The sequence below is a fragment of the Nematolebias whitei genome, chromosome 3 (genome assembly GCF_014905685.2).
Source record: "Nematolebias whitei isolate Nwh7 chromosome 3, NemWhi1, whole genome shotgun sequence".
Lineage (NCBI taxonomy): Eukaryota > Metazoa > Chordata > Actinopteri > Cyprinodontiformes > Rivulidae > Nematolebias > Nematolebias whitei.
This window is the reverse complement of record NC_056500.1, coordinates 27,275,892-27,295,639: the sequence shown is the minus strand read 5'-3', so window position 1 is coordinate 27,295,639 and position 19,748 is coordinate 27,275,892. Positions and strand designations below refer to the sequence as shown.

The following is a 19,748-nucleotide window of genomic DNA, read 5'->3' as shown; positions in this document are numbered from 1 at the left end:
CAGCCCATCACAGGGACACCCTGGACAGGTCTCCAGTCCATCACAGGGACACATGGAGACAAACAAGACAAACAACCATTCACTCTCTCACCTAGAGAAATTTAGAGTTACCAATCAGCCTAACAAAAAGACAAGAAAAGAAAAGAAATGTTTGCAAGAATTATAAATCTATTAAAATAACATTTGGACCATTTGTTTTGGTTTTCTGTTAAGAGGCAACAAAAAAAAAAGTGGATGACAAGAGGATATTTTGCTGGATTTATCAGCTGTTTTACAGTGAAACAACATTTGCTTGTGAAACTGTCTTGGTGGTTACAGACTGGGATGCACGGAACAGACACATGCAGAAGAAGAACTGTAGGACTTGTGCTCGTGCTTCTTGAGGGAGCGCGCGGCGCAGCAACGCGCCTGTGCGCGCTGAGCGCATGGCACACCGGAGAGCCGGGTGGAGACGTGTTTGGCTTCTCTGCTGCCTGACAGGACCTCCTGACTGCTGAACCCGGAGGACAGACAGGAGTTCATCAGCCTCGTTTTCTTCAGCAGAGGTTTAACAAAGGCAAGTGTTGTTTGTTTATTTATTTTTTAAAGAAAGATTCATTCCTGTTTAAAATGCTCCAAAAAAATGCTGTTTTTTGTAAAGAGGGTTTAATAGAGACTTTATCCTCAAGCAATCAATCAATTTATCAATTTACTATAGCCATATTTTTTTCTTCAATGTGGCTACAATTAAGGTAAATCAGACCTCAACATGTTTATGAAGCTTGATGATTATATATATATATTTGGTAATCCATCTCTGTGCAATTTTTAACTATTCCTATGTAAAAGTGTTCAGCTTATAGTGAGATAAGTGCTGTGGAAGTTGTCTTGTCTAACTTCTGAAACTCTTCAATTATTTAACTGATTAACACAGAAGGAATCAGCTCCTTCAAAAACATTTTCTTTAAAATCTGCTTCAGCAATCTTGGTTTTTTTTTTTTTTGTCTTGTGCTACTTTTAACTTTTAGCTACACTTTTGCTTGTTTCACTTTCTAGCAAGCCTTTTGATATTTTTTTAACTTTTAGCTGTCATTTAGTTTGTTTAACCTTTTGCTATTTTGCACCATTTAGCACAACAGGAGTTAGTTTTGTTTCTTTTAGCATTTAGCTGATGTTCTGCTTTTGTAGCTTAACAACAAATTTCAGCAGTCATTCATTCACTCAACATTTTTGCAGATAATGTAGTTTTCCTAATCATATATTTTCCTCTTTTAATGTTTTAGTTCAGATGAGTGGTTTGTGAATCTTTTTCTCGCAGATTGAAGTCCGGTCATGTCTGCCAATGGTAGCTCAGAGACACGCTACAGGTCAGAGGTCAGCGGCACCAACAGCACCTGCTGCCACAAGGAGCTGTCCGTCACAGCTTCGGTCATCTCCATGACTGTAGGCATCGGTTCCAACAGTGCCGCTCTCTTCATCCTGCTCAAATCCTACAAGCGCCTTCGCATCAAGTCCAGGGCGTTCTTCCTGCTCTTTGCCAGCAGCTTGGTGGTCACAGACCTGCTGGGTCACCTCGTCAACGGCTCCCTGGTGCTTTTTGTCTACCGCTTTCAGAGGAATTGGGAGACCTTTGACCCCCACAGCATAGTGTGCAGCATCTTTGGGGCCTGCATGGTGTTCTTTGGTCTGAGCCCCTTGTTTCTGTCCAGTGCCATGGCTGTGGAGCGCTTTATCGGCGTCACCAAGCCCATCTTCCACTCAACAGTGCTGTCCTCGCACCACATTAAAAGGCTGCTGGGGCTCACCTGGCTGCTCGCTGTTCTTGTGGCTCTGCTGCCCGTGCTGCTGCAGAGACCCTATGAGGTTCAAAGCTCCAGAAGCTGGTGCTTCTTCAACATGGATCAACCCAAAGACTGGCTGGATGTGCTGCTGCCTCTCATTTTCTCCGTTCTGGGGCTCGTGGCGCTGCTGCTCTCCATCATGTGCAACACGCTTACGAGTTGTGCTTTGTTGCTGGGGAGGCTGCGCAGTAAGCAGCGCTGCAGAGGCACCTCTTACCACGTAGAGATGATCTGCCAGCTGCTCGCTATCATGCTGGTGTCCTGCGTGTGCTGGGGGCCATTACTGGTAAGAACCTCTCGTCCTTGCTCCTTTGATGTTTCATTTGAAGAAGCACTCATTGACCTTACAGCTAATTCAAAAACCTGATTCATTTTCCATGCTGACCCTCAGATTAAGGTTAAAGTGTTAATCACTCAACATATTTTTCACTTATCAGTAACTTTGTTAGTTTTTTCTCATTTTTATACCACATCTGGTCGTGATCACTGAAGCTTACTTTGTGCATAGTCAGTGTTTGTGACATACAAATAGGTTTTGTAATAAGACAGGGATGTGACAGAATTGTTACATATTTTTTGTGACATTTAAGGAACAGCCACTGAATTAAAAAATTTTTTTTTATATTGCACCGATACACCAGTCGGCCACAAAATGAAATACCCCAATAACAATTAAAATGTATATATTCAAAATGAGAAACTGTTGCACTGAAAGGGTTAATATTACTTTTATACCTGTTACTAATCATAATTATTATTGTTGTTATATATATATATATATATATATATATATATATATATATATATATATGCACATTTTTAATACTTTAATAATATTATTATTGTTGTTGTTGTTGAAGCTGCTGAGAGTGCATGACAAGAACCAAGTATAAATATAGGTATAAATAAAGGTTTATCATTATTATTATTAATAATAATAATAATAATAAAAGTTTTCCACTAACTTTTTTCTAACTTTATTTGCATGTAAACAACAACAAGCAGACGATGCATCACTCACATCTTGTTATTTGACAAGACAGGAAGTCTTTAAACGCCTTGTAGAGTCCAGTTTTAGATGTTTTAATTTCCCACAGTGTATTCCCACATTAATTATTGGGGAGATAATAAAAAAGCTGGACAACGTTCAATAAATATTGCAATAATTTGGACCTGAACATAAATTATGAAGAACATAAACAGTCATAAGAGTGTTTGTGATAGGAAATAAACAAGCCAACAGCGGCTCTTAAGTTTTGCATAAACTATTATATTTTTAACTTTTGAAGAATAAAGATAACTTTAATTTGAAAAGCTTTTCTTTACTTCTAAATATGATCATCATGAAATATATATTTTGTTTCCAGTCATGATTAAAAAACAAAAAGCAACTAAATAATTTACCTTCAATGCTTTAGTGTTTCAAAGCCATTACACATTCTTAGATATATTTTTAAAGATTATTTATGAGTGTGATGAATAATTTGCCAAACAAGTCGTTTTTTTTCTTTTATTCTCATTTCCAGATTCATGTCATCATCCTGAGCAGCAGAGCCAAAGGAGAGTCCACGTGTTTCCGGCTGCTGACGATGATACGAATGGCCACATGGAACCAGATCCTGGACCCGTGGGTCTACATCCTCCTGAGGAAGGCTGTTCTGAGGAAAATCTTCATGTTGGTTCATGGCTGTTGTGGCTCGAAGCTCCACAGCTTTCACCGCTGGCAGCGCAGCATGCTGGGCAGCTCAGTGGAAACCAGCAAATCGGACTGCTGCCACCATGTTAGAATATCTCTGCCGGACATCACCATCCAATCCATCACCTGAGCCTCAGGTTTCATTTGAGAACACTTGAAAAAAGACGAGTGAGATTTGCCAGAATGTGATAACCTGACAATAGTGTTGCACAGCTTTGTTTACTACATCATTGACCCTTAATCTTGTCAGACACCATCACATTTCATCCATTTTATTTCCTGTGGATGTAAATTCTAGTATAATATTCATTACATGCTGGTTGCAGTGTGAGCAGATGAAAAGTTGCAGCACAAACAGATTCAGCTGTAAATGACGCAGACTGTTTAACTCTGTATAAAATAAGAGGAATAGCAGAGTTCAGCAGGCTTTTTGATACAAGTGCTGTACACAGTGTAAAACATTTGTTTAATGGTAAACAAGACTCTCAAAGAAGAGGCGTGCTCACCATGTATCTAATACGAGAATTGAGGTAGAAATGTTTTCGAAGCTGAACTGAGGGCAAACCAGGAATCGTATTTGTTGCTGATGTTTCAGTTTCATTGCTCTGCTTCACGATACATTATTACTTTGGCAGTGGGATATTTTGCCGTGATGGTTCTGTACTGTGTGACTTGTTTGATGACATTTTTTTCCAGTGCATTTCTTGTCTTGAAGTACAACAAAAACGAACAAGCGAGTTGTAGTTTGCTAAAATGTTCTCTCTTCACATATTTTGAAATCTGAATGCACTATATGCTGCTTTAATGGTACGTCCCTGAAAACAGCCCTGCACAAAACACCAGGTTGATGCCTTTTAAATGGTTTTTTTAATGTTTTGTGTGGAAGGAAACACAATCATACATCCGAGAACACGCAGACAGGTTCTTCTGGCAGTGATTCTTGCAGACGAACACTAGAAGTCCCCCATTCTCCTCACTACTGCACACAGATGAGATTATATTCAGTTATTCGTGGCGTGTATGCCAATCAATGCTTTTGGCACTGTTCTCAGAACTGTTACCCAATGTCTCCCCCTGCAGCAGAGTAACAGCCATGCACCAGCAAAAAAAAAACATGAATAAATTATTGCAGGAGCTCAATATGCTTTTATAAATATTATAAGTTAGTTTAAATATTGTATCAAAATGAATGTGATGTGTTTTAAATGTAAAGTTCTTTTTTCGGTGAGTGTAAATTTGGACTTCCCCAATAAAAAATTTAAGAAAACTGCATGTCAATTCATTTACAATATGGCCTAATGATCCTATCTTTATGTGTAATTTAAAAATATTAGTTGAAAACTACTGTAATTGGTGAAAATGCAACACAAAGTACATCTAAAGTGTGCGTCCTAAGTACCGCAGCTTTTTATAATACATCGTATTTGAGTATTTTTACATAAGTCTGGGATTTTTTTTATAAACATCTAATGCATTTCTTTTTTTATTTGATGCAAAAAAGCAAAGTACGTCATAATTAGCATTGAAAAGAAAATATAAGGCAACCAAACAGCAAAATTCAAAAAGAAAGTAAATAAACAACAAAATTAAAAGACCAGTGAAAACATGAAAACAAGATAAATACAAATAAAGACGTCAGTTACATTTGCGTACACGTTTTTGTAATATGTATTAAAAACTAACAAGGTTGAGTCACGTTCTCTGGTCGGATTCATCTTTGTGGAAACGTTTCGTCTTTTATCTAAAAGACTTCTTTAGTCTGAGGAGCTGCAGAAAGCTCAGTCTTATAAGCAGCACCTTCTCACAGTGGATCAACCAGTTTGCTGCTGACAGCCAAAACTAGTTGTTCACATGTAAAAGGAAGGCTAACTAAACTAAACAGCCACTAGCCAAAAGGATGGCCCAGGGCAGAAGATCAACATCATCAGGCCAGGACTCTGTGGTCTACACTCATCTCCAGGCCAGCGGTCACTCTTTCAGGGATGAAGATGTTCACATCCTGGACAGAGAGGAACGATGGTTTGAGAGAGGAGTAAAGGAGGCCATCTTTGTGAAGAGAACTTGTCCATCATTAAACAGGAGTGGAGGCCTCCATGTTCAACAGTCCCCCTCTTACAATGCTGTTATAGGCCCTTTTCACATGACGTCAGACAACTTCCTTTTTGACTCGATGCTGTGGATCATTACTTCCGGGTCTATTCTCCCTCGGGAGACCTGTCTGGAAACTTAATGGAATTTCATTCCTTCAACCTTTATTTACAGAGGTTATATTACAAGATATAGTGCAAGGTAAGGTTAATAAAAACAGTATTTATGTGTTAGTTTAGTTAGTTAATTTAATCACATCAGAACATGGAAATGGTTTGACATATAGTTTTTAATTCAATATTTAAAATGCTATTCTAAACAACAGTGTTGGAAGATGTCAGAGATTTTACATTAATAGATAAAGTAAACATTTTAATGTTACAGCACTGACAGGCAGCAGCAGTGTATATTTTAGCTACCTGTTGCTGCTAGCTTACTTTACAATTGGAGGCTGTTTCCTTACACAGTTACAGAATGGTAAATTGATAATGATGGATAACGTTACCACAGCTAACTAACACGTAAATATTAGCTAGTAAACCTTTAAACGTTAGAGCACTGACAGCCCGTGTTGTATATTTTAGCTACTGTGGCTAAAGTTGCTGCAATGATGGATAACGTTACCACAGCTAACAAACACATAAATACTGTTTTTATTAACCTTACCATGCGCTATATCTTGTAATATAACCTCTGTAAATAAAGGTTGAAGGAATGAAATTCCATTAAGTTTCCAGACAAGTTTCCCGAGGGAGAATAGACCCGGAAGTAATGATCCACAGCATCGAGTCACAAAGGAAGTTGTCTGACGTCATGTGAAAAGGGCCTATTGCGAGTATCACTCATCCCCCTGTGAATGTCCAGCGGCCATCAGAGCACTAACGATCAGCTGTTAGGCTGATGGTCCTCCTTTTGCATGTGAACAACTAGTTTTGGCTGTCAGCAGCAAACTGGTTGATCTACTGTGAGAAGGTGCTTCTTATAAGACTGAGTTTGTTGCAACTCCTAAGACTAAAGAAGTCTTTTGTACAAAAAACTAAATGTTTCAACGAAGAAGAAGAATCCATCCAGAGGACCTGACTCAGCCTAGTTACATTCATATAATCTAAATGGATTATTGATCATACATCAGGACTTTATTAAAAACGTTTTTAAGATTTCCAATTTCTGGGGGAAATGCATCAAAAGGAGATGCATGTTTAAAAATATGAAATTGTTGTTTTGAATTTAAAGGCATAAATGCAGGATAAAGATGCTGAAACCTCAGCTTGAAAATGAACAGCATCTGTGAGGTGCTGGCAGACATCTTTAACACCTCACTTACCCTGGAGACAGTTCCCACCTGCCTGAAGACTGCCACCATCATCCCAGTCCCAAAAAGCTCTAGTGACTGGTCTGAATGACTATCGGCCAGTGGTCCTCACCCCGATAGTTGCTGAATGCTTTGAAAAACTGGTCATGACTCACATCAAAACAACCATCAACATGAACGAGGACCCTCATCAGTATGTATACCGTGAGAACCGATCAACAGAGGATGCCATCTCCTCTGTGGTCCACACTGCGCTCAACCACCTGGAGCAGAAAAACTCTTACGTCCGTATGCTCTTTGTGGACTTCACATCTGCCTTCAACACCATGATCCCCCAAACACTGATGGACAAAGTATCCACACTAGGACTAAGCCCCTCCATTTGCAACTGGGTCCTAGACTTCTTAACAAACAGACCACAGTTAGTGAGGATCTACAACTTCTCCTCCTCCACCATAACCCTCAGCACTGGGTCTCCTCAGGGATGTGTGTTGAGCCCCCTCCTGTTTACTCTGCTCACGTGTGATTGTGCAGCTACCCATCCAGGCTGTCACAATGTAACGTTTGCAGATGATACAGCGGTGGTGGGATGCATCACAAACAATGATGAGTCCAGCTACAGGCAAGAGGTGGAATACCTGGAGAGCTGGTGCAAAGAGAATAACCTTCACATCAATGTGAAGAAGACAAAGGAGATGATTGTGGACTTCAGAAGGAACAAAAACACCTACACCCCCCTGAACATAAGAGGATCTGCGGTGGAAGTGGTCTCCAGCTACAAGTACTTGGGTGTACACATGAATAACAACCTCAGCTGGAGCAACAACACCACCAGCCTGATCAAGAAAGCTCATCAGAGACTCTACTTCCTCAGACGGCTGAGGCGAGCTGGTCTGGGAAGCTCAGTCCTCACCTCCTTCTACAGGTGTGCAGTGGAGAGCATCCTGTGCTCCAGCATCAACGTGTGGCATGGAGGCTACACAGCTGCAGAAAGAAAAGCTTTGCAGAGAGTGGTGAAGGCTGCACAGAAGTCTGTTGGAATCAGCCTCCCCACCATCACAGACATCTACACCTCCAGATGCAGGAAGAGAGCCACCTGCATCATGAAGGACCCCACTCACCCAGCACACACACTTTTTGCCCCACTCCCCTCAGGAAGGAGGTTGAGGAGCATTAAGTGTAGAACCACTAGACTGAGGAACAGCTTCTACCCTGAGGCTGTTAGACTCATGAATCTCTAACTAGAATAATCACTGTGAAAAACCATATCATGTTGCTGCTGATCTGTTTCAATGTTGATGTGTTCATGCGTGCACATCTGCTCACAGACTCATGTTCATGTTTGTGCTGATGTTTTATGTTATGAGTGCTTAGTGTATATTTAGTTGATGTTTTTCTTAGTTCATATCTTAGATGTTATTACTGTTTTTCTTATATATTTTATTGTTGGATGTAACTGGGACCTTGTGTACATAATTTCGCTCCACCACATGTACCACATGAGGTGCGAAAACTGCGAATGACAATAAAGAATCTGACTCTGAACTGCAGTGCAACTATTTGTGTTGTAATTACCCAAACCTCCTGTAGGTGGCAGCACAACAACACTTTCATTCAGATTTTAAAACCAAAGAAGAAGAAACTCCAGCGCCTCCAAGCTATTCCTCCAAGTGTCTGCAGATTACCAAAAGGTCTGTCTCTAAAAGCACGTGTGCGGTGTTCGGACCGTGTTGTTGTTGGGTTGTGATCGGAACCGAGCCAAAGTGAGCCGCTGTGTGTTTTGTTTTGTTCATCTCGGCAGCTGCTAACACTGCAGACTGAATATATGCAAATCTCTCATCGCATCAACTGATGGGATAAAGCCCTCCTTGTATTCGGAACAGCTGGGCTGTATTTGCGCATGCGCTCTTGCGTATGGTCATTGTTTAAAGGCGAATAACGTACAAAAAAAGTAATATTTCACCTAAATTTTCTTGCTTTTATTTCTCACATTTAAATCATGTTTCTCAGCAAGTCTGAGGAAAATAAATTGTGGATTTTTTAAATAATTTCAACTATAATGCACGAGGAATTTAATTTTCCCACCCAGCAGGAAATACCGGTATTATAGTAGTTTTGTGCTGAGTTGGCACAATAAAGACATACAGCTGCTAAACCTGAAATGCATCATCACTGCTATTAGAAAGAACAGGTAATTAATAATAAAAATAATGACATTCCTCATTTGTGTGAGATTTGGCTATTTTGTCATAGTGTACTGTTGGCTGGTTCTGACCGGATCATATGGTTTTTGCAAAAATAAACATTTCACTCACTTTGCTTATTTTGTTTTATGGTTTTACTGATCAGCTGAGACATGAACTTGATGATATTTATTAAAAATCTAAACATTATTTTGGATAGTCAGTCACTGACCTAACTGATCGTTTACTTGGTTGTTGTGCTTGTTTGTGAATTCATGTTGGTTTTTTTAAATTAAATATCAAGTAAACAATTGAGAAGAAAGCCTGATCTAAATATTGAGATCAGGCTCTCTATGGGGATGCTATACATGATGTATGCCTAATATTGAATGAGCAGATCAGATGTTTTCTAATAAATGGTTGAGCTAAACAGTGCTTGAGTACAAAGTTCAATTTATTATGGACTAGTGCCTGGGAACTAGGAATACTTTTTAATAATTGAGTGCCTAACTTAGCAATAACAACGTGTCTGACTTTTCAGTTTATTCTTGTTTTATTTCAGAATGGTTTTTGTTTTGTTTCTATAGTTTTTATTTTTGTATAGTGGAAAACACTTTAGAACTCTGAGTAGCCTAGGATGCAAAAATAAACACTCAAAGATCAAATCAAGGCAAATGCTGTATTCTTTTTTACAAATTTAAACAGATTTTTTGTCAATTGTTGTAAAAGTTCATCATATTTGTCCTTGGCCTCAAGCTTCAGCTTATCACTAAGTTTATGTAAAGCAGCAAAATAGTATTTTTTTAATAGTTTTTAATAATTTTACTACAAGGCACAACCCATTTTAAGTAGATTGTTTAAATGGTTGATGAATATGCTTCATTTAATTCAATTCAATTTCAGTTCAGTTTATGTATATAGCGCCAAGTCAGAACAGAAGTCAATGAACATAAACATTCATGTATAAAAATAATAATTTAACACTATTTATCTGAGGAGCAGACTGCTTTGAGTTTAACTTCATCACAAAAACTGATCTTGAGCAAGCATGAAGGCGACAGTGGAAAGGAAAAACTCCCTCATGAGGAAGAAACCTTTAGCAGAACCAGGCTCAGGACAAGTGGCCATCTGCTTCGAGCAGCTGGGTTTGAGAGGAACAAAAAGGAGGAACAGATACACAATGGCAGGTCAAGATTCACATGTTAAGATAGCAATAGTATTAAATGAAAACTATTCAGTTTCCCACTAACTCCAGCTAAGAATCTTGCAGGAGCATTTTGGATCAACTGAAGACTTTTTAAAGTATTTGGACACCCAGATAACAAACCATTGCAATAGTCCAGTCTAGACCTGACAAATGCATGAACCAGTTTTCCTCCATCATTTTTAGATGTTTATAATTTTAGCGATGTTACGCAGGTGGAAGAAGGCGATTCTAGTAACGTTTTTAATGTGGAGTTTAAAAGACATGCCCTGATCAAAAACAACACCAAGATTTTTAACATTAGAGCTGGAGCCACATTAATGCCATCCAAGGAGAGTGAAAACTGAAAAAATGATTCCTAAAATGCTTAAGTCCAAAAACTTAAACCTCAGTCTTGTCTGTATACAAAAACAGAACATTTAGGGTAATCCAGGTTTTTATGTCTTTAAGACATGCTTGTAGTCTAAGTAGCTGATTTGATTCATTGGGTTTCATGGACAAATATAACAGTGTATCATCAGCATAACAATGAAAATGTATCCCATGCTGTTTAATAACTTTACCTAATGGAAGAATCTACAGGTCCTTCTAAAAAAATTAGCATATTGTGATAAAGGTCATTATTTTCCATAATGTAATGATAAAAATGAAACTTTCATATATTTCAGATTCATTGCACACCAACTGAAATATTTCAGGTCTTTAATTGTTTTAATACTGATGATTATGGCGTACAGCTCATGAAAACCCAAAATGCCTGTCCCAAAAAATTAGCATATCATGAAAAGGTTCTCTAAACAAGCTATTAACCTAACCATCTGAATCAACGACGTAACTCTAAACACCTGCAAAAGATTCCTGAGGCTTTAAAAAACTCCCAGCCTTGTTTATTACTCAAAACTGCAATCATGGGTAAGACTGCCGACCTGACTGCTGTCCAGAAGGCCATCATTGACACCCTCAAGCAAGAGGGTAAGACACAGAAAGAAATTGCTGAACGAATAGGCTGTTCCCAGAGTGCTGTATCAAGGCACCTCAGTGGGAAGTCTGTGGGAAGGGAAAAGTGTGGCAGAAAACGCTGCACAACGAGAAGAGGTGACCGGACCCTGAGGATGATTGTGGAGAAGGGCCGATTCCAGACCTTGGGGGACCTGCGGAAGCAGTGGACTGAGTCTGGAGTAGAAACATCCAGAGCCACCGTGCACAGGCGTGTGCAGGAAATGGGCTACAGGTGCTGCATTCCCCAGGTCAAGCCACCTTTGAACCAGAAACAGCGGCAGAAGCACCTGACCTGGGCTACAGAGAAGCAGCACTGGACTGTTGCTCAGTGGTTCAAAGTACTTTTTTCAGATGAAAGCAAATTTTGCATGTCATTCAGAAATCAAGGTGCCAGAGTCTGGAGGAAGACTGGGGAGAAGGAAATGCCAGAAGTCCAGTGTGAAGCACCCACAATCAGTGATGGTCAGGGGTGCCATGTCATCTGCTGGTGTTGGTCCACTGTGTTTTATCAAGCGCAGGGTCAATGCAGCTAGCTATCAGGAGATTTTGGAGCACTTCATGCTTCCATCTGCTGAAAAGCTTTATGGAGATGAAGATTTGATTTTTCAGCACGACCTGGCACCTGCTCACAGTGCCAAAACCACTGGTAAATGGTTTACTGACCATGGTACTACTGTGCTCAATTGGCCTGCCAACTCTCCTGACCTGAACCCCATAGAGAACCTGTGGGATATTGTGAAGAGAAAGTTGAGAGACGCAAGACCGAACACTCTGGATGAGCTTAAGGCCGCTATTGAAGCATCCTGGGCCTCCATAACACCTCAGCAGTGCCACAGGCTGATTGCCTCCATGCCACGCCGCATTGAAGCAGTCATTCGTGCAAAAGGATTCGCGACCAAGTATTAAGTGCATAACTGAACATGATTATTTGAAGGTTGGCGTTTTTTGTATTAAAAACACTTGTCTTTCATTGGTGGGATGAAATATGCTAATTTTTTTGGGACAGGCATTTTGGGTTTTCATGAGCTGTATGCCATAATCATCAGTATTAAAACAATTAAAGACCTGAAATATTTCAGTTGGTGTGCAATGAATCTGAAATATATGAAAGTTTCATTTTTATCATTACATTATGGAAAATAATGACCTTTATCACATGTAGTGAACTTGGCCTCCGACCAAAACCTGCCTCTGAAGACCTTCATGGGACAGGAACTTTTATTTCATTGATTTGAATCCAGAAATACAAATTAGCTCATCCAGAGACTGTCTAATTGTATCCTGAAGTAATCAATTGAAAGAACACTCTTCTTTTTATATTATCTTTACTATTTTACAATATCTTGATAATCAAAGTGTGTTTAGTTCATATCATTTCTAAATGTTGAAGTGAACCACTCATTTTAAATCAACTGTGAAACAGTATTAATGATTTTTACACCTAATTTAAATTAGAAATCAAGTTAAATGTCTATTTACAAAGTAATTATACATTTTGATTTTCTGTCTAAAGGAGAAGTAGTGATATCGGTCAAAAGTCAGAGACAGTCAGAAAGAAGTTATTAGAACGAAGTGTATTGTTTTTAAACCTAGCAGACAGTAAATAAGAGCAACTGGCACCTGCTTGCTCTCACTTCTTCAAAACATTTCTCTGTCTGTACTAAACGTTCCTAAACATTCCTGCTGTCCTCTTGACTTGTAATAACCCTCTGACATCACTAGAACCACCCCCTGTTGGTTGTTTCAACCAATCAGGAAGTCCTGAGTGACCGGAAGTGATAACTCTTTAAAAGTCCACACTTCCTGGAACTACTCAGTCGAGTTGGGGTCTAGCCAGTCGAGTCTAGCCAGTCTAGTCTTCCAGTCTACTCCGCCTTGTGGAGTCTTCCACTCCTGAGTGGAAACGCTGACGGACTCACAGCCTTGCTGTGAATCCACCTGGGCATAATGCCCTACAACCTCGAAGGGAGCTGGTTCTGTTTAACGGAGTAAACCACACGACTTCTGACGATGGCCAGCCGCTCTTACCAGAGACGCTGTAAAAGGATCGTACTAATGGACTCTTGTTCCGGAGCGGAGGTATCCCCCGTCTAAGGTAACGAAGTCTCTGCACGTCCTGAAGTGTACCAGAGGTTTGAGCTGGTGTTGAAAGAAGCGTGCTAATTCTGGTAAACAAAACATACATCTTTCCTTCATCCATCTCCCTTTAAACTCTTCATTCCTTCCTTTAAACTCTTCTATTTTGCCAGTAATCTAGATGCCTTCACAAATGTCTTGTTGTCTTATTAGTAAAGCGTGCCAAGTTTTATTAATCAGAAACAGATCAGCTAATCACGTGTACATGTTTTGATGTTAAATTTTGATTCTGTTAAATAAATGACCACATTTATTCTGATGGGTCAAAGGAAATTAACGTCTCATGTCACTGATTTAAACACTCCACTCACAGTTAGCTTGGTCACATGGCAGAAATTTAACTCGAAAAAGAGAGAACCCATTATATTTAAATAATTAGTAGTGGAGGGTCAGAAAGCTGACCTTGACACCACTACACACAATATGCTAATTTTTTGAGAAGGACCTGTACAAAGTAAAGAGTATTTGTCCAAGCACTGAGCCTTGAGGAACTTCATGACTAACTTTGGTGTATGATGAAGATTCATTATTTACATGTACAAACTGGAATCTATCAGATAGATATGATTTAAACCAATTTCAGAACCAGAATCAGTTTATTATCGCCATGTCAATGAACGAGGTTCACAAACTAGGAATTTGCTTCGACATATGGTGCGAATAGTAATAAAGTAAAATAAAGTAAAAATTAAGTAAAAATTAAGTAAAAATGAGAACATTACATAAGACATAAGCCTGTGTACACCCACAAATAAAGTAAAATTAAAAAACATAACATAACCATATGTACACCCATACAATAGAAAACAATAAAAAAGCTTAGAGAACAGTACAGATGGAGTATTCAATTATAATACAGATGTAATGTGACCAAAGCAGAAATTATGAGGTAGCATTATGAGTGTTCAGGAGTCCAACAGCAGAGGGGAAGAAACTGTTCTTATGGCGGGAGGTTCTGGTCCGAATGGACCGAAGCCTCCTGCCTGAGGGGAGTGGTTCAAACAGTCCGTGTGCAGGGTGAGCAGGGTCAGCTGTGATCCGACCTGCTCGCCTCACAGTCCTGGAGACGTACAGGTCGTGGAGGGATGGAAGGCTGCAGCCGATCACCTTCTCAGCTGAGCGTACAACGCGCTGCAGTCTGAGTCTGTCCCTGGCAGTGGCCCCGGCGTACCACACCGTGATGGAGGAGCTGAGGATGGACTCGATGATGGCCGTGTAGAACTGCACCATCAGCTTGGCCGGCAGCTTGGCCTTCTTCAGCTGTCACTGGAAGTACAGTCTCTGCTGGGCCTTCTTGATGAGGGAGCTGATGGTCGGCTCCCACTTGAGGTCCTGGGTGATGGTGGTGCCGAGGAACCGATAAGAATTTGCAGTGGTGATGGGGGTATCATTACAGGTGAGGGGGGGCAGAGGGGCTGTGGCTTTCCTGAAATCCACAATCATCTCCACTGTCTTCTGGGCATTGAGTTCCAGGTTGTTGCTGCTGCACCAGGTCACCAGCCGGTCCACCTCCCTCCTGTATGCAGACTCATCACCGTCCGAGATGAGCCCGATGAGGGTGGTGTCATCTGCAAACTTAATAAGTTTCACAGAGTCATGGCTGGAGGGGCAGCAGTTGGTGTACAGGGAGAAAAGCAGGGGGGAAAGCACACAGCCCTGTGGAGATCCTGTGCTTATAGTCCGAGTGTCCGAGACAGCTCTCCCCAGCCGCACGCACAATTTAGAGCCGTTCCTGTAATTCCAATATCATATTCACGTCTCTGTAGTAAAATATTCAACTGTATCGAATGCAGCACTGAGGACCAGTACAGACACAAGTCCATTGTCAGGCCATGAGGATATCAGTAATAACTTTCACCAGTGCTGTGGTGAACTGTAAACCCTGACTGAAACTCTTCAAACAGATTATTTCTTTGCAGATGATCATGTAACTGACCTGCAACTATTTTCTCTAGAATTTTTTTAGATGAAAGTTACGATTAGATATAGGTCTATGATTGGCTAGGATTCCTGAGTCAAGATTATGTTTCTTAAGTAAAGGTTTAATTATAGCAATCTTAAAGCGCTGCGGTACGTAACCATTCATTAGAGACAACTTAGCTTTTTGAAATATTTAGCCTTTTCTGCCACATTCTTTTCCCCATAGAAAATGAACTGAGCTCATTTTACATCCTTCAAATCTTTAGATCTGTTTACAACCTTTTACTGCTGCTTTCACATTTTGTTCTGGTTCAGCTACTTTCAGCTTCATTGTGCAAATTTAAAACTTTTTTTCATTTACTATCAGCTACTTTCATCTGTTTTTTCAACTGTTAGTGATCCTTTAGAATCTTTAACTAAAACATTTTTGTGCTTTTTCTAACTTTTTTATGTTAATTTTATTTTTTCATGTTCCTTTCAGTTATTTTATGAGTTTTAGCTTTGTGTGCTATTTCAGCTATTATTTAGCTGTTCTATGCTAATTTTAGCTTTTCTGGTTAAGTCCACATTTTCTGCACTCATTTCAACCTTTTGCAGACTAATTCAGCAACAATGTGCTCTCTACACTTCCTTCTAATACCTTTTCAGCTACTTTTCAGCTGTTGTTTTCAATTTCAGCTTTTTAGCTACTTTTCTAATTTTCATGCTCATTTCTATTTATTTAAACCTAATTCAACAAATATATGTTCTTTCTGCATTCCTCTTGCCATCTTAGGCTTGTTCTTCCATTTCAGCTACATTTCAGCATGTTTTAGCTAATTTCAGCTGTTATTTTTAGCAAGTCCTTCAGCAATAAACATTCACACTACATTTTCACAGGAGATGCAATTTCTCTAATTATATATAATTTGAAACAATTGGGATTAAAGGAGCAGTATAAGGAACGTAGCCGTCAGATTTTGCTCTTTTGTGCAGATGTGGTGCAGATGCAGAACTTGGACAAAGAACAGGCGAACCGACACTTGAATCCCAAAGACTTCTCATCGACCAGCTTGTGCCCTCGTGACTTAACATTTGTCTTTAACAGGAAATAAAGATGATGAAGTTGTTTTATGGCTCTGTTGTCAGTAGCAGGTTTTGTTTCATGTTCTTCTCCAGCAGGATGTAAGATTTCTAGATGGGATGGAAGCACTGACTGGTTTGTGCTGACTTGCTGAAACTTTGGATTTGATTAGATTTTTGTAGAACCTGACAGATTGGTTGATCAATCTGGCATCGCAGCTCTGTTATCTTGGCTTGCACAGCATCCTGCGGGCTGGGGAGGGACATTTCTGCACACCTCTTGAATAATTTCAAAGAACTGCAGAGATACACATACGCAGGGGGGTGGGGGGATCTCACAAGAGGGGGGCACTGCTGCTTCCTCGCGCCTCTCAGATGTAGCAGAATAAGATGCTGAAGTTCTTCTCCTCCCGGGATGATGAGAATGAAAGCCTTTTGGGTGAAATAACTGAGGGTAAGAGGCTGCATGGGTTTTAATCGATGCTCTGCATGGTGCATGCGCGTGCAGAAGAACAACAACACGCTGACACAGCAGCTGGTTTCATGTGATGTAACGAGGTCGGTGTCGCATTGCCGCCGGGCAGGTGCACGCGAGCGGATTGAAACATTTGCTCGCGTGCTGAATGCGTCACTGTCCCGGGAAGAGGCGCGTGCAGTGATCAGGATCGCTTGTTATTTATATATTTATTTAAGCTGCAATGCAGTTTAATTTGCAGACTTGGTCCGTTAAGCAGTTTCAGAAGCGGCAGAGCATCAGCAGCCCTGGACCACCAGCTGTCCAAAGCATGTCTGCTTAAATACACTCAAGCTGCCAGAAGAATGGCTGGATGTAATATTTCCAGAAGCTAATCAGCTGTGATGTTACACTGAAACACTGTTTTAACACAACAGTTACTCCTCTGATATGTCTGTCACCTGAACCCCAAATTTAAAATTATATAAATAATCTGTGTCAATGCAGTGACACAACATTTTGGACATCTTCACATGGTACAAGTCTACATAGCCACTCATTTCTTCTTATTATTTTTTTATTATTATTCTAAGGAAACAAGAAATTCTCGTGTGTTGTTTCTTTTTAGACAGTCTTGAACAATTATCCAGGTTTAGTTGCTTTCTTGAGTCAGTTTTTGGCCAAAAACTTGGAACATCTCGATCTTATAAAAGCTGAATAAATGGTCAACAACAACAAAAACAAAAGAAGCTACAGCTATCTGTAAAAGTAGGTCTTAGAAAATAAAAAAATACACAAAATAACATCAAAATTATTGATTGGACAACATTACTGTTTTTTTGTGCCTTCCTTCCTGCTGTATTATTTTTAAACATTGTATTAGATTCAACTAATTTTTGCCAATCTGAAACAAAATAAGTTAATCTTTTTTCTACTTGAGTAAGTCAGGTCTGTTTACAGATGACCAATCAGAAACTGGATTATTTTCTAAAATAAAGAGTAATTAGAACTGCACTGAAAATAGGTGGGGGTGGGGGGGGGGGGGACTAAGCCAGAGTTAAAAACCTGGACATTTGCTCCAGAGTGCTTAGGGATGACAAGACTTTTGCACAGTAGGCATTGGTGAAACCAGTTATACAGAGCAAGTTCAAAACAATATTGGGCTTTATGCTTTATTTTGGAAATCTACTCTCAAAGCTCTCAACTCAAATGCAAAAAGCTCATCTTAGCTTGGATAAAAATTGGAATTTGAAAATGCAATTACTTCCAAAAGTCAAAACGTTTAAGATAATCAAAGCATTTTTGTGATATTTTGGGCCATTACAGTGGCATGTTGCTGCTCTCTTGTAATCCTGAGGTTGCACGTTTGAGCCCAGGTTGCGTCATGAAGTGCATATGGCGGAAAACAATTGCCAAATCTTTCATGTGAGTTGGCTCTCTGTCGCTGTGGCAACCCCTGAAGAAGAGCGCAGCTAAAATAAAGTTTTACAGTGATGTTAAGAACAGTTTTCCCAGTCTGAAAGCATAAGCTTCAGGTTAATTTGTGATTTTAGGAGTATTTTTCTGTTCAGAGTGTAGTTTGCCTCTAACTCGACTGACAGAGAAATCTTTGTGAAAGTCTTTTTCGGTCAAACATGGGTTTATTTATCTTTAGTGTTAATCCTGTAGTTACTTTGAAAATCTCTTTTGTTCTTCCAAACGTCACCCTGAGCCTCTGTTTCTTAACATTTTCATCATTGAAACTAAGAAACAACCTTTCTGAGACAAAAAGACACAGGGAAGTGTTTAAAGAGGAGAAATACATTGATTTCTTTCTGTTAGCATTGCCCGTGTAAGCTAAAAGTCCACATTATCGAGCAAGCAAATACAGAGTTAGAATGTTTGAGTAAATATAAAATAGATATGTTTAATTTCCTGACGACTCTTCTTGAAACAGATGACGGAGACAACCCGTCTCTTCAGGACACCAAGCAGCCCTGGCTGAACAGGCCCTGCCTCCTGGTGCTCAGAGATGGGAGTGTGACCAAACCTGGACTAGTCTGCAGTCCAATCCCAGCAGAATCTCTGCCCAAAGCCACCTCAGGTGCAACCGTCAGAAGCACACTTGAACAATGTGAGCAGAAACCATCAGAAACTGCTGCACACTCTCAGCTGAATGGGAGCAGTTGCACTATGACTGCCATCCCCACGTGGAGCGAAAGGGGGTCCTCTAGCTCCCTGCTTTTGAGCCCTGCAGAGGTTGCATGGCCAGAGAAGGAAGAGGAGGATGGCAAGAAGCCTCAGGTTCTTCCATCAAAGGAGGAGTTTGTGATTGAAGAGAAGGAGGTGGAGGAAAGTGGGAAGGAGCAACAAGAAGATTCTTGCGGCTCGGATACAACTGCAGCATCCTCGGCTGTTTCTCAAGAGGAAATGAATGTCAAGGGGTCCAAGACCGGATCTAAAGAAGGAAGTGAGATGAGCAAGGCCCTGGTGGCCAGCAGAGGGGGAGCAACAGTGGAGAGTACAGTTCCTGACAATGAGTCCCAGATTAGCCCGGTCGGAATTCTGTCCAAGGATAGAGGTATTGTTCTTGGGGATGTGGCTCCAGTGTGGGTCCCTGATGCCGAAGCTCAGCTCTGCATGAAGTGTGAGGTCAAGTTTACATTCACCAAGAGGAGGCACCACTGCCGCGCTTGTGGGAAGGTGAGGGCATTTTCAGTGTTTACATGTTACAATACATATATAGTAGTCCCATGTTTATCATGGGGCAGCCGTATCCTGAAGCCCCGTGATATGTGAAAAATTGTGAAGTAGGAATAGTAATACAAGTACTAAGTAGTAGTTTATTTTGTTACACACACACACACACACACACACACACACACACACACACAC

General features: G+C 40.3%; 1 protein-coding gene across 1 annotated transcript; it reads left to right on the top strand.

Annotated features, from left to right (window-relative positions):
- The first annotated feature begins 1,311 nt into the window (after window positions 1–1,311).
- On the top strand, window positions 1,312–3,646 carry ptgfr (prostaglandin F receptor (FP)). The gene is made up of 2 exons (XM_037674748.1): window positions 1,312–2,106; window positions 3,347–3,646. The coding sequence occupies exons 1-2, from the start codon at window positions 1,312–1,314 to the stop codon at window positions 3,644–3,646; spliced, it is 1,095 nt and encodes a 364-aa protein (XP_037530676.1).
- The last annotated feature ends 16,102 nt before the right edge of the window (window positions 3,647–19,748 follow it).

What these genes read in the sequence shown, in the direction of transcription:
- ptgfr (XM_037674748.1), top strand. Translation starts at nt 1,312, where the DNA reads ATGTCTGCCAATGGTAGCTCAGAGACACGCTACAGGTCAGAGGTCAGC. An exon ending in TGTGCTGGGGGCCATTACTG is followed by an intron (nt 2,107 to 3,346) that starts GTAAGAACCTCT and finishes TCTCATTTCCAG; the next exon opens with ATTCATGTCATCATCCTGAG.